The sequence below is a fragment of the Mustelus asterias genome, chromosome 11 (genome assembly GCF_964213995.1).
Source record: "Mustelus asterias chromosome 11, sMusAst1.hap1.1, whole genome shotgun sequence".
NCBI classification, from domain to species: domain Eukaryota; kingdom Metazoa; phylum Chordata; class Chondrichthyes; order Carcharhiniformes; family Triakidae; genus Mustelus; species Mustelus asterias.
Genome location: NC_135811.1, coordinates 33,457,871 through 33,472,156, shown reverse-complemented (window position 1 = coordinate 33,472,156; position 14,286 = coordinate 33,457,871). Strand labels below are relative to the sequence as shown.

General features: G+C 42.6%; 1 protein-coding gene across 8 annotated transcripts in view; it reads left to right on the top strand.

Moving 5' to 3' along the window:
- LOC144500462 (C-terminal-binding protein 2) overlaps window positions 1–14,286 on the top strand; it is a 330,141-nt gene that overhangs the window by 190,603 nt on the left and 125,252 nt on the right. The window contains exon 2 of one of the 8 annotated variants that reach the window (XM_078223411.1): window positions 10,372–10,405. The exons of the other annotated variants lie outside the window; for them this stretch is intronic. Coding sequence (XP_078079537.1) covers window positions 10,372–10,405 — 34 coding nt within the window. The remainder of the gene's footprint in view (window positions 1–10,371; window positions 10,406–14,286) is intronic. 8 annotated transcript variants of the gene reach the window in all.

The following is a 14,286-nucleotide window of genomic DNA, read 5'->3' as shown; positions in this document are numbered from 1 at the left end:
ACTGAAAGACGTGGATAGAATGGACGTGGGGAAGATGTTTCCATTAGTAGGAGAGATTAGGATCCGAGGACACAGCCTCAGAGTAAAGGGACAACTCTTTAGAACCAAGATGAGGAGGGGTTTCTTCAGCCAGAGGCTGGTGAATCTATGGAATTCATTGCCACAGAAGGCTGTGGAAGCCAGGTCATTGAGTGTATTTAAAACAGAGATAGATAATTCTTGAATGGTAAGGGGATCAATGGTTATGGGCAAAATGCGGGAGAATGGGTTGAGAAACATATCAATCATGATTGTATGGCAGAGCAAACCCAATGGGCTGAATGGTCTAATTCTGCTCCTATATTTTATGGTCTTAAGATCTTAGGAAGAGAAGGAGGTCATTTGGTTTCTCGAGACAGTTCCACTCATCATATAGATCATGGATGATCTGTACCTCCACTCTATATGCCCGGGCTTACTTTATATCCCACAATACCCTTAACTAACAAACATTTAACACGAGATAGAGTATTACTTGGACTAGCCTCAACAACATTTTGAGGACGTTTCAAATCTCCACCACCCTATGGTGTCAGGAAGCACTTCTTCGCACACTCTTGAATAGCCTAGTCCTAATTTTGTCATACCCTTTGTTCTATACACCCACAGAACAGGCAGTAGATTCTCTCCGTCTACCCTACTTAGGGGAGTAACGCATCTCCCTACCCCTCAAAGCCTGTTCACTGTCTACAAGGCACAATGTGGAGATGCCGGCATTGGACTGGGGTGAACACAGTAATCGCCATCTGACGAAGGAACAGTGCTCCGAAAGCTTATGGTATTTGCTACCAAATAAACCTGTTGGACTTTAACCTGGTGTTGCGAGACTTCTAAACAGTAAAGGCACAAGCCAGGAGGGTGATGGAATACTCTCCACTTGCCTGGATGAGTACAGCTCCATCAGCACTTGAAGCTCAAACACATACGGGACAAAGTAGCCCACTTGATTCGTTCCCCCATCCACTCCCTCCACCACTGATGCACAGTAGCAGCAATGTGCATCTTCTATAAGATGCACTGTAGCAGCATTGGCACCACCTTCCAAACCCATGACCTCTATCACCTAGAAGGACAAAGGAAGCAGATGCATGTGAACAGCAACCACCTTCAAGTTCCCCTCCAAGTTACACTCCATCCTGACTTGGAAATATATCATTGTTTCTTCACTATTGCTGGGTCAAAATCCTGGAATTCCCTCCCAGACAGTACCTACACCACATGGACTGCAGCAGTTCAAGAAAGTGGCTCACCACCAACTTCTCAAGGGCAATTAGCAATGGGCAATAAAAAAATGCTGGCCTAGCCAGAGATGCCCATGTCCTGTGAAAGGATAAAGAAATTAAATCTGTTAATCATCATGGATCACCTCTTAAAGTTCAAAAACTTCATCTCAGTGATTCTGTTACAACATGATTTATCTTCAATATGTTTCAAAGAAAATTGCACTGGATTGCAGCTCCATTTTATCCTTTCTTCATTTTTAAAATTCATTCATGGGATGTGGGCCTACGTTTATTGCCCATCTCTAATTGCCCTTGAACGGAGTGACTTGCTAGGCCATTTTAGAGGGCATTTGAAGAGTCAGTCACTTTGTTGTGGGTCTGGAGTCACATGTAGGCCTGACCATGTAAGGATAGCAAATTTCCTTCCCTAAAGAATATTGGTGAACCAGATAGGTTTTTCATAGAAATCATAGAAACCCTACAGTGCAGAAAGAGGCCATTTGGCCCATCGAGTCTGCACCGACCACAATCCCACCCAGGCCCTACCCCCATATATTAACCCGCTAATCCCTCGAATCTACACATCTCAGTACACTAAGGGACAATTTTAGCATTGCCAATTAACCTAACCCGCACATCTTTGGGAGGAAACCGGAGCAATAAATTATTTTTACAATAATGGTTTCATGGTCATCATTGGACTTTTAATTACAGATTTTTTAAAAATTGATTTCAAATTTCACTATTTGTCATGGGGGATTTGAACTTGGATCCCCAGAGTTTTAACTGGGTTTGCTGGATTACTAGTCCAATGGTCATACCACTATGTCACCACTACCGCAGAAGGGGGAGGTACTAATAGAAGGAGGGAAAGTAGGTCTATGGAGAAATACTTTTTTACTATATTAGATTATCACTTTCTGGTCATAACATTGGAATGTAGGAACAGGAACTACAAAACTATAGAAAAGGTACAGCACAAAAAGACTTATTTTGTCCATGCCAGTCTGGGAACACTCAGGTGCTCTTTCTGAATTCACCTTCCTGCACCTGGCCCATAGCCCTGTAGCCTGCAGCACTTAAAGTGCAGATCCAGGTAGTTTTTAAAAGAATTTTGGGTCTCTGCTTCCACCACCAACTCGGGCAGACACCCACCACTCTCTGTGTAAAAAAAAAAAGTTCTTCCTCATGTCCCCTCTACACCTACTGACACTTATCTTGGATCTATGTCCCCTGGTTCTAGATTTCTCCACCAAGAGAAACAATTTTACCCTGTCCACTCTATCTCTTCCCCTCAATTCTGTACACCTCTATCAAGTCACCCTTCAGCCTTTTTTTCCAAGGGAAACAACCCCAACCTATCCAATCTCTCCTCATAGCTATACTTTTCTAGTCCTGGCAACATTCTTGTAAACAACAATTCTTGTAAGCCATTTAGCCCTTTGGGCTGATTTCATTATTCATTGGAATCATGGCTGATCTGAATCCTACCGTCATTCATTTGCCTTGGCTCCATATCTCCTTATATATTCTGTCTCTGATTTTAAGGTAGTGTCCCCTTTCCCCCACTTTCATCCTGACAGCAGACACCTCTCACCTGACCAATTCCATTCAAAATCCTAAAAAGCTTGATCAGATCACCTTCTATATCTTGAGGAAGACAGAATACAAAACTAGGTTTTGTAATCTCTCGTCACGATCTAACCCTTGGAGGCCCTGGTCACATTGGGGTGAACCTGTGCAGCACTCCTTCCAAGACCAATATATCTTTTCTAAGTTGTTCAAAACTGTGTACAGTACTGAGATGTGGTCTAACCAGCTCATTGCACAGATGTAGCAGAACTTCCTTCCCTTTACATTCTGGCCTTCTAGATATAAAGGCCAACATTCCATTTGTCTTTTTGATCATTCCTTTTGTAGCTGACCGCTACATTATCGTGACCTGTGTTTTGAACCCTAATTCTCTTTAGACTGCATTCTTTTTCACCTTTCAAATAATACATAGATCGATATTCGTTTTGGTTGAAAATGAATGACCTCACCCCTTTCTGCGTTAAAATCCATCCGCCACGGTTTTGCCCACTCAATCTGCTATTGATAAAAGCAAAATACTGCGGATGCTGGAATCTGAAACATAAACAGAAAATGCTGGAAAACCTCAGCAGGTCTGACAGCATCTGTGGAGAGAGAATAGAGCCAACGTTTCGTGTCTGGATGACCCTACGCGACGAAGGGTCATCCAGACTCGAAATGTTGGCTCTCGGTTCTCTCTCCACAGATGCTGTCAGACCCGCTGAGATTTTCCAGCATATTCTGTTTTTGTTTCTGTTTTTGTAATCTATTATTGTCCCTTTGTCGTTTTATGCTCCTGTCTTCACTAAGCATGCCACCAATCTTTGTGTTATTGACAAACTTGGATATGTAGCTCTCTAATGTATTATCTAAATCAGTAATAAATGTAGTGAATAGTTGAGGCCCCATTACAGATCATTGTGGGACACTGGTCATTTGCTTCCTGTTTAATTACATACCTGTCATCCCTACTTTCTGCCTTTTACCATCCAACTAAAATCCTAATCAGGTCAGTCTTTCTCAATGTCAAGTAATGTGTTGTTCTGAAGTTTTGATTGTAGTGTTTAATTATGTATGCTCTTCCTAATAATGTGCTCATGGTACCTTTAAAGTTGAAAACATCCCAAGACAGTTCACATGAGTGTAATCAAACAAAGGTTGATCACTGAGTCCTGTACCAATCCTACTCACCCATCACCTCATTTACTCCCTCCCACCTACATTTGCTCTCAATTTTAAAATTCTCATCTTTGTGTTCCAACCCCTTTTGTGGATTTGCCTCCCTCCATCTCTGAAACATTCTCCAGCCCAGCAATTCCTTTTAAAGTTTGTGTTGCTTTAACACATGCGGCACAGTGGTTAGCACTGCCGACTCACAGCTCCAGGGACCAGGGTTCGATTCCCGGCTTGGATCACTGTCTTTGTGGAGTTTGCACGTTCTCCCCATGTCTGCGTGGGTTTCCTTTGGGTGCTCCAGTTTCCTTCCACAGTCCAAAGATGTGCGGGTTAGGTTGATTGATCATGTTAAATTGTCCCTTAGTGTCCCAGGATGTGTAGCTCAGAGGGATTAGCAGGGTAAATTTGTGAGGTTACAGGATAGGGCCTGGGTGGGATTGTTGTTGGTGTAGGCTCAATGGGCCGAATGGCCTCCTTCTGCACTGAAGGGTTTCTATGCCATTTGAGACTTGGCCCACCATATATGGCCATATTTTCATTTGTCGGAGCTCAGCACTTGAGTGCAAAATATAAATTTGAAATGTTTTCAACCATCTTCAATCAGAATTGCCAAGCAGATGATCTATTGTGACTTTCTGCTACAGTCTTCACTATCGGAAGTCTCACAACAGCAAATTAAAGTCCAACAGGTTTATTTGGTATCACAAGCTTTCGGAGCACTGCTCCTTCATCAGGTGAGTCACTCACCTGATGAAGGAGCAGCACTCCGAAAGCTCGTGATACCAAATAAACCTGTTGGACTTTAACCTGCTGTTGTGAGACTTCCTACTGTGCCCACCCCCAAGTCCAATGCCAGCATCTCCTCATATCTCCTCTTCACTATCATCATATGCATTTTTCAATTTGATTCACACTATGTGATATTAAGAAATGGTTCAGCGCTTTGGATGAAGGAAGGGCTATGGGCCCTGACACCCTCCTGGCTATACTGCATAAGGTTTGCGCTCCAATCCAGCTACAACACTGACATCTACCCAACTATTTGTAAATTTCCCAGTTATATCCTGTCCATAAAAAGAACAAACCCAATCCAGCCAATGCCACCATCAGTCTACTCTCAGTGGTGATGGAAGGTATAATTGACAGTGCTCTAAAGCAGCACTTACTCACCAATAAACTGCTCACCAATGCTCAGTTTGGGTTCCACCAAGACCATTTGTCATTGGACCTCATTACAACCTTGGTCCAAGCATGGACAAAATAGCTGTATTCTAGAGGTGAAGAGACAGTGACTGTCCTTGAAATCAAGACAGCATTTGACTGAAGGAATCCGAACAAAATTGAAGTTGGGAAACATGTGGAAAGCTCTCCACTGGCTGGAATCATGCCTAGCAGAAATTAAAACTATTACTGTTGAAGGTCAATTATCTCAGTCCCAGGCCATTGTTGCAAGCTTTCCCCATGGCAGTGTCTTAGGCCCAATTATCTTCAGCTGATCTTCCCTGCATCATACGGTCCCCCGTAGTGGGGGATGTTCACCGATGATTGTGATGTTCAGAACCATTGACAACTCCTCAGACACTGAAGTTGTCTGTGTCTCCACACAGCAAGATCTGGGCAACGTCCTTGGATAGCAAGGATGACAAAAGTGACAAAAAGCATTTGCATCACGCGAGTGCCAGGCAATGCCAATTTTCAACATCAGAGCATAACCACTTCCACTTAACAGTAAACGGCATTACCATCATTTAATTCCCCAGCGTCAACATCCCAGTGATGGCCATTGAGCAGAACTGAAGTAGACCAGCCGCATGAATACTGTGGCTACAAGAGCAGGTTAGAGGCTGGGTATTCTGTGGCAAGTAGCTCACCTTCTAACTCTCCAAACTAACTTTTCACCATTTAGAAGTCACAAGTTAGAAGTGTAATGCAATACTCTCCATTTGCTGCAAAGAGTGCAGTTTCAACAACACTCAGCTATCCAAGATAAAGCATCCCACTTTCAACTTCCACTATTCATTACTGGCTCAAGGCGGTTGTCATATAAACAGGGTTTCCAATTATCTTCAGCTGACCTTCCCTCCATCATATGGTCCCCCGTAGTGGGGGATGTTCGCCAATGATTGTGATGTTCAGAACCATTGACAACTCCTCAGACATTGAAGCTGTCTGTGTCTCCACACAGCAAGACCCGGGCAACATCCTTGGATAGCAAGGATCATGACAAAAGTGAAAAATCGTGGAATAAAAGAAAATGGAAATTTCCAACAAAGGGCCCAAAGTCATTGAAAAGTCATGACATTTCATAGAGGTAGAGATGAGAGTTTTGTGACTTTGGGCGGAATTCCAACCTTTTCCACTGTTTTCTGATGTGCACTTCCCCCTCTCTGTAATTGTTTGCTTCACTCCACGTGTCCAGAATACAGCACAGGTTCTGACCTCAGGCATTGCCACCACTGCTGGGCTATTTTGGAGACTGCCAGAATATCAGCAGTCATTGGTTGAGTAGAATGAACCAGATTCCCCAATCCCTTGTTTCTTGCTTGCCTCATGTGAAAAGAGATGCATTTGTTGTTTGTAGACTTTTGTTGTTGTGGAGTCAGAGGTCTCAATGGCTGCTTTCTTCCGAGCCAGAGCACAGGAAATAAGGTAAAGCAGAGCAGGGACAAGCACTTGGTGGGAGAGGCCACATCTAAAATGATGCTGCATGTAAACAGAGGAGATCCTCTCATTCTGACCTCTTGCATGAGACCCATGGAAAATTTCTTGGAAAAGTCATGGTAGCTTTTTTTTTAACTAAACGTTTAGGAGCCCTGTGTTTACCATCTACAAGATGCACCTTAGCAACTTGCCAAGTCTTCTTTGGAAACACCTTCCAAACCCACAACCTCTACCAATTCCGAATGACAAAGGGAGAAGGTGCATGGGAACACCAGCACCTCCAAGTCACACACGATCCTGAGTTGGAAATGTATTGCCATTCTTTCATCGCTGCTGGGTCAAAATCCTGGAACTCCCTACCCTACGACACCATGGGAATACCTTCACCAAATGGACTGCAATGGTTGAAGAACGCATTTCATGACCACATTGTCAGTGGGGTATAGAGATGGGTAATAAATACTAGTTGTGTCAGCGACAGCCATGTTTCATGATGTCCTTACCGTAGACTTTGGGTAAGGATAAGCTGAGATTTGGCTATTTTACAGCATCACACCTCCCGCCTTTTCCCACCATTGAAGAATCTCCCAACCCTTGACTCGCAGATGGATCATGCACACTGCAAACAATATGATGGTTAGCTAATACCGATGGCTTAGGGCAAGGGAAGAATGAAGTAGAGAAGCCTGGCAAGAGAAAAACGAAGGAAAAAACAGACAGAATCATAGAATCGTTACAGTGCAGAGGGAGGACATTCAGCCTATCGATTCTGATAGGCTGAGTGTCCTATCTCCTTATCCCCATGTATTTACCCTGCTAAGAGTTCGGGTAGCCATGGACAAGGACAGGAGTGGCCCTCGGGTGAGGGTGCTTAATTGAGCGAGGGCCAATTACATCCAAATTAGACAGGACCTGGGGAATGTGGATTGAACGGGGCTATTTGAGGGCAAATCCTTGTCTAGCATGTGGGACGCTTTGAAAGGCCAGTTGATTGAAGCGGAGGACAGGCGTGTCCCGCAAAATGAAGGATGGAAATTGCAGGATTTGGGAACCGTGGATGACAAGGGAAATTGTAAGCTTAATCAAAAGGAAAAAAGAAGCATACGGTAGATCTAGGCATCTAAAAACTGACGAAGCCTTGAGAAGGATAGTGAAAGTAGGAAGGAACTTAAACGTGGAAGTAGGAGGGCCAAAAAGAGGCCATGAAATGTCTTTAGCAAACAAGGTCAAGGAGGATCCCAAGACTTTTCATGCATATATTAGGAGCAAGAGGAAAAAGTAGGCCCACTCGAGGACAATGGAAGGAAGTTATGCATGGAACCATAGGAAGTGGATGAGATCCTTAATGAGTATTTTGTATCAGTATTTACCAAAGAGAAGGACTTGACGGATGCTGAGGTCAGCGATAGGTGTGTGAACGTTATAGAGAACGTCAATACATCAAAGGAGGAAGTGCTGAGTATCCTAAATTACATTAAGTAGACAAGTCCCCGGGGCCAGATGGGATCTATCCCAGATTATTGTGGGAGGAAAGAGAAGAAATAGCTGGGGCCTGAACGGATATCTTCACATCCTCTTTGACCACAGGCGAGGTTCCAGAGGACTGGAGAATAGCCAATGTTGTTCTCTTGTTTAAGAAAGAAAACAGGGATGATCCAGGAAATTATAGGCCAGTGAGCCTGACATCAGTAGTGGGAAGTTTTTGGAGAAGGTACTGAGGGACAAGATATATGCACATTTGGAGGAAAATGGAGTAGTTAGTGACAGGCAGCATGGTTTTGTACAGGGAAGGTCATACCTCACCAACTTGATTAAGTTTTTTGAAGAGGTGACAAAGATAATTGATGAGGGAAGGTCTGTGGTTGTAGTTTATATGGACTTTAGTAAGGCGTTTGACAAGGTCCCACATGGCAGACTGCTACAAAAACTAAAATCACACGGGATTTGGGGTGAGCTGGCTAGATGGAAACAGAACTGGCTTGGTTATAGAAGACAGTGAGTAGCAGTGGAAGGGTGTTTTTCAGAATGCAGATCTGTAGCTAGTGGTGTTCCGCAGAGATCACTGCGGGGACCTCTCTTGGTTGTAGTATATATAAATGAGCTGAAGGAAAATGTGGGGCGGGGGGGTCTGATTAGTAAGTTTGCGGATGACACAAAGATTGGTGGAGTTGCTGATGGTGCCGGGGATTGTCAGAGGATATAACAGGATAGAGATAGATTGGAGACTTGGGCACAGAAATGGCAGATGGAGTTTAATCCGGACAAATGCGAGGTGATGCATTTTGGAGGATCAAGTTTAGGTGTGAATTATACTGAAAATAGCAGAACCCTTAGGAACATTAACATACAGAGGGATCTGGGCGTGAAGGTCCACAGTTCCTTGAAAGTGGTAACACAAGTGGCCAAGGTGATTAAGAAGGCATATGACTTGCTTGCCTTCATCAGCCAGGGCATTCAGCACAAGAATTGGGAAATCATGTTGCAGCTATATAAAACCTTGCTTAGGCCGCATTTAGATTATTGCGTGCAGTTCTGGTCACCACACTACCAGAAGGACATGGAAGCTTTGGAGAGAGTGCAAAGAAGGTTCACCAAGATGTTGCCTGGTTTTGAGGGTGTTGACTAAGAAGAGAGGTTGAATAAACAAGGATTGTTTTCACTGGGAAGATGGAGGCTGATAGAGGTCTTCAAAATTATGAGAGTCATAGAGAGAGTGGATAGTCAGAAGCTTTTTCCCCCAAGGTGGAAGTGTCAATTACAAGGCGGCACAGGTTCAAGGTGAGAGGGGAAAGTTAAAGGGAGATGTGCAGGGAAAATTTTTCACACAGAGTGTGGTTGGTGCTGGAACACGCTGCCAGAGGAGGTAGTGGAAGCAGGCATATTAGCAACATTTAAGAAGCATCTGGATGGGTACATGAATAGGGAGGAAATAGAGGGATATGGACTGAGTAAGGGCAGAGGTTTTTTTTTAGTATGGCATCACGATTGGCACAGGCTTGGAGGGCCAAAGGGCCTGTTTCTGTGCTGTGCTGTTCTTAATTCCCCCTGGCAGTAAGGGGCAATTTAGCATGTCCAATTAACCTAACCTGCACATCTTTGGACTATGGAAGGAAACCGGAGCACCCAGAGGAAACCCACATAGACACATGGAGAACATGTAGACAGTCACCCGAGGCCAGAATTGAACCTGGGTCCCTGGCACTGTGAGGCATCAGTGCTAACCACTGTACCACCATGCCACCCTAAAAGAAAACAACTGCAAAAACAACTTCTGCTAACTTGAAGCAATGAGTGAAAAATACCCTCAAAAAAACACATCCAAAAAGATATATAATGACCACAACATTACATAGGAACAGTTCTAACAGCAAATATGCATAGCAGCTAGAAAGAGTGCAGAAAAGATTTACCAGGATGCTCCCGGGACTTGATGGTTTGAGTTATAAGGAGAGGCTGGATAGACTGGGACTTTTTTCCCGGGAGCGTAGGAGGCTTGGGGATGATCTTATGAAATATGGTCTATTGAATAATAGGCTTAGGGATGGTCTATGAAATAATGAGGAGCGTAGATCAGCTAGATAGTCAACATCTTTTCCCAAAGTTAGGGGAGCCTAAAACTAGAGGACATAGGTTTAAGGTGAGAGGAGAGAGATACAAAGGGTCCAGAGGGGCAATTTTTTCACACCGAGAGGGTGGTGAGTGTCTGGAACAAGCTGTCAGAGGTAGTAGCAGAGGTGGGTATAATTTTGTCTTTTAAAAAGCATTTAGACTTTTACATGAGTAAGATTGGTATAGAGGGATATGGGCCAAACGTAGGCAATTGGGACTAGCTTAATGGTTAACAAAAAGGGTGGCATGGACAAGTTGGGCCGAAGGGCCTGTTTCCTTGCTGTAAACCTCTATGACTATGACTCTATAACTGCAAGATTCCCTCGACAAATGAAAAACATGGTTTTGAGTGGTGTATCTGCATTCTTAAATATAGATTGGCACTTGAGGAAAATTAGAAATACATAAAGCCACATGATGACAAAACAAAGCTATTAAAGCAGCAGAATAAAGAAACAAAACAAATGGCTACAGTTGAAATAATAGAGCAACTATTATTGAAAGAGACAGCTAGGAACAGGTTTCCCCCCAAGCACTCACTAGCATCCTATGTTTTATGTGCATGCTGAGATTTGATGAGAGGAATTACACAACAGAAACTGTTGTGATGGAGAGACCTGCAGCTACAAAAAGATGTAATGGGGACAAAAGTGCCTCCAGTACAATAAAAAAAAACACAGCGATGTGCTGAAAAGAATGCGTGAGGTATGAGTGAAACAAGATACGGAGATCAGAAAATTGATCTAGTTGGTGAATATGAATCAAACATGAATCTCGTGCTCTCAGATTGCAACGCAGTGGCAAGTACTTCAGGCCCATAAGATTCACAGTGCTCAAGCAAATATCTAAAAATGTTCCTGAGCACTCCTTCGAACGCTTGAGAATATATACCTCTGATTATGTTCTAATTGTGATAAAGTAGCAGTGCACAGCAGTTTTAACAGGTTAACGTCTGATTATGTAAAATCTACAGCATAAGAATAGCTGTTTGACAGTGTTTACACAAACATAGACTGGAGACCACAATCAGATCTGCCATGATCATCTCAAATGGTGGAGCAGGTTCGAGGGGCTGAATGGCATACTCCTGCTTCTAATTTATATGTTTGTATGTTTACATTCCACACGAGCCCCTCGCAGTTTACATATCTAATTTCCCAGATCCCTCTAGCACCTTCTCAATAAGTGTTTCACATACATCCTTCAACCACTCCACGTAGTAACGAGTTCCACATACTCGCCATTCACAGTGTTGGGAAAGTCCTTCAGAATTCTGCATTTGATCTGTTCATGGCTATCTTACATTTATGCTACGTGAACTAAAATTCTGAAAACACTCAGCAGGTCTGGCAGTATCCCTGGAGAGAGAAACAGAGTTAGCTTTTCAAGTCAGTGATTACAGGTCTTGGGTCTGAAAGGTTAACTCTGCTTCACTCTACACACACTGCCTGACTGGTTCTGTGTTCCCAGCAATTTTTGCTTTTCTTTCAGGTTTCCAGTATCCACAGTATTTTATATATGCGCTCCCTTGTTCTGGGCTCATCCATAAGTATAATTAGGGTGGAAAATCTATCAAACCCCTTCATTATTTTAATGACCTCAGCTAATGTTCTGGGGACCTGGGTTCAAATCCCGTTACAACAGATAGTGGAATTTGAATTCAATGAAAAGAAAACATCTGGAATTAAGAATCTACTGATGACCATGAAACCATTGTCGATTTTTGGAAAAATCCATCTGGTTCACTAATGTCCTTTAGGGAAGGAAATCTGCCATCCTTACCTAGTCTGGCCTAAATGTGACTCCAGAGCCACAGCAATGTGGTTGTGGTTGACTCTCAACTGTCCTCTGAACAAGGGCAACTAAGGATTGGCAATAAATGCTGACCAGCCAGTGACGCCCATGTCCCATGAATGAATAGTAAAAAAGACCTCCATCAAGTCTTTTCCATTTCAAAGAACCCAGTCTGCTCCACTTTCCTTGTGATATCTAGGGTGCATACATTCTACATATAAAAATGTTGCCATACAAAGTCTTGTACTGTGGCAAATATTGCTCCCTACAAAGTAAACAGAGCTAAAACATCTTTAATATTTGTGAGATATTTGGCAGCCTCAAAAAATAGTCTCTTTACAAGAAAGTGTGGTGAAATATAAGCAAACATTTGAGATCATATTGCCAGTGGTTTGAAATTGTACAGACAAAATAACATCATAACTGTTTTCTTGCCCTATAGAAATACTCATTAAAATTCATTGAAGTTGCAAACGCACAATGTGCTTTCAAACTAAAATTGTTGCAGCCAGTCCTGTGATGTGATCAGCCTAAAGGTTACTATACCCCATTCACTAGTATATTACCACTTCCAAATTACTTAATGAATTTCTATTGAAAATATAATAATTCTGTTATAGCTGGTAAAGATTTATTCACCAGATAACTAACTACTTACAAGCTAGTTGGATTTGCCACCAAACCAGAACTCTTACATCAGATTCAATGAAGGACAGTAATAAGCACGTACTAACAACTGACCCGATTCTGAATGTTCCTACAGTCACATCTAATGATCTGAAGATGCACCAGAATGGCCCAAGAGAAACCACAACTGCATTTCTATCTCGGTCACAATGTTTCATCATAATACAATCACAGCAGGTACACCGCACTTGCTATTGATGTACACATTAGCCAAGTTTATAATAGAAGTGAATACCAAAAAGAAAATATCTGCAGCAAGGTCACATCCTGCTGGCTTGAAATGTTCTTTAAATATTACCGTACACATTTTTGTTTATCTTTATAACTTATACTTCTACATGTGAAAATGCGAAGTTCTTGATGAAACTTAAAGAAACCCCAGTTTATCTTTAAACCATTCAGAAAGCTAAAAGCGGCCTGCAACAAATGACCTTTGTTCTTGTTCTTTGTTCTTTGACCGAAGTAACGGCCACTTTTGCTGCACCAGTGTCCGCTTCAAATGCAGCTCTCCAAAATTTGCTGGAAAATTAACCGCAGGATCACAGCATACACTTTTATTTGTGTGCCAATAAAAACTTAGTAACTTGCAATGGGGGAGAGATGCACCATGAGTTGCAAATTGCCACAAATTTCTGGACGGTGTGTGCCATTCCACATTTTTGCCTCACAAAGACGGTAGCAACTAAAATTGTTGCAGCCAGGCCTGTGATGTGATCAGCCCTCTATTCATATACCTCACTCACTAAACATTGAGAAGACCAAGACCTCGTCACCAATTTAATTGCCTCCCCCTGCCATTATCTCACGTCTTCAGCCTCCCCGTGAATGTCAGAAAGTGCTGGATTTGTACTGCAGATGCCAATTAAACTCACCGCAGGAAATTGGGCTGGTGTTTCGCGCCAACTGGACCTTTGAGATGTCCTGCGTCAGTGGATTCTGGGCCATTGTGAAAAATGGCATATAATGGCATATAAATAGAATAGGGTGAGTTGTTAGCAACTGCAACACTGGTTTGGTCGTTTTTGAGTGAGGGATGGAAATAATTTCATTCATTAGCTGTGTAACTCTCTCACAATTAAGTCACATGAATAATTGGATATGGCCAACATCTTCTTTCTTCCATTCCACCTATTCCATCCTAAAGCTTTTCCACTATCATTTAATGAATTCCCTTGGGCATATTTGTGTTTTCTATCCCACTTCCCGTACCCCACTGAGGTCCGACACACACACACACAAGCATTCACACACTTCTATTGCATCTCTGTCACTGTAGGTCATAATTTATTTTCTTCTTATTTGGTGTTTTATTAATATAATCATTTGTGACTGTGTTTGTCCTTGACAGGTGGAAGAGGTGGGAAGTCTGCTAATGTCAGATTGTTTGTATTCTAAAGTTTAGAAAAAAAATTCTATCTGCGCAACAAACTCATTTGCATAAGCTTGACATTTGTTGCTCTAGTAATTTTATCTGATAATGGCCTGATTGCAAAGTGGATTTGAAAACATATTCCTTAATTGTGTG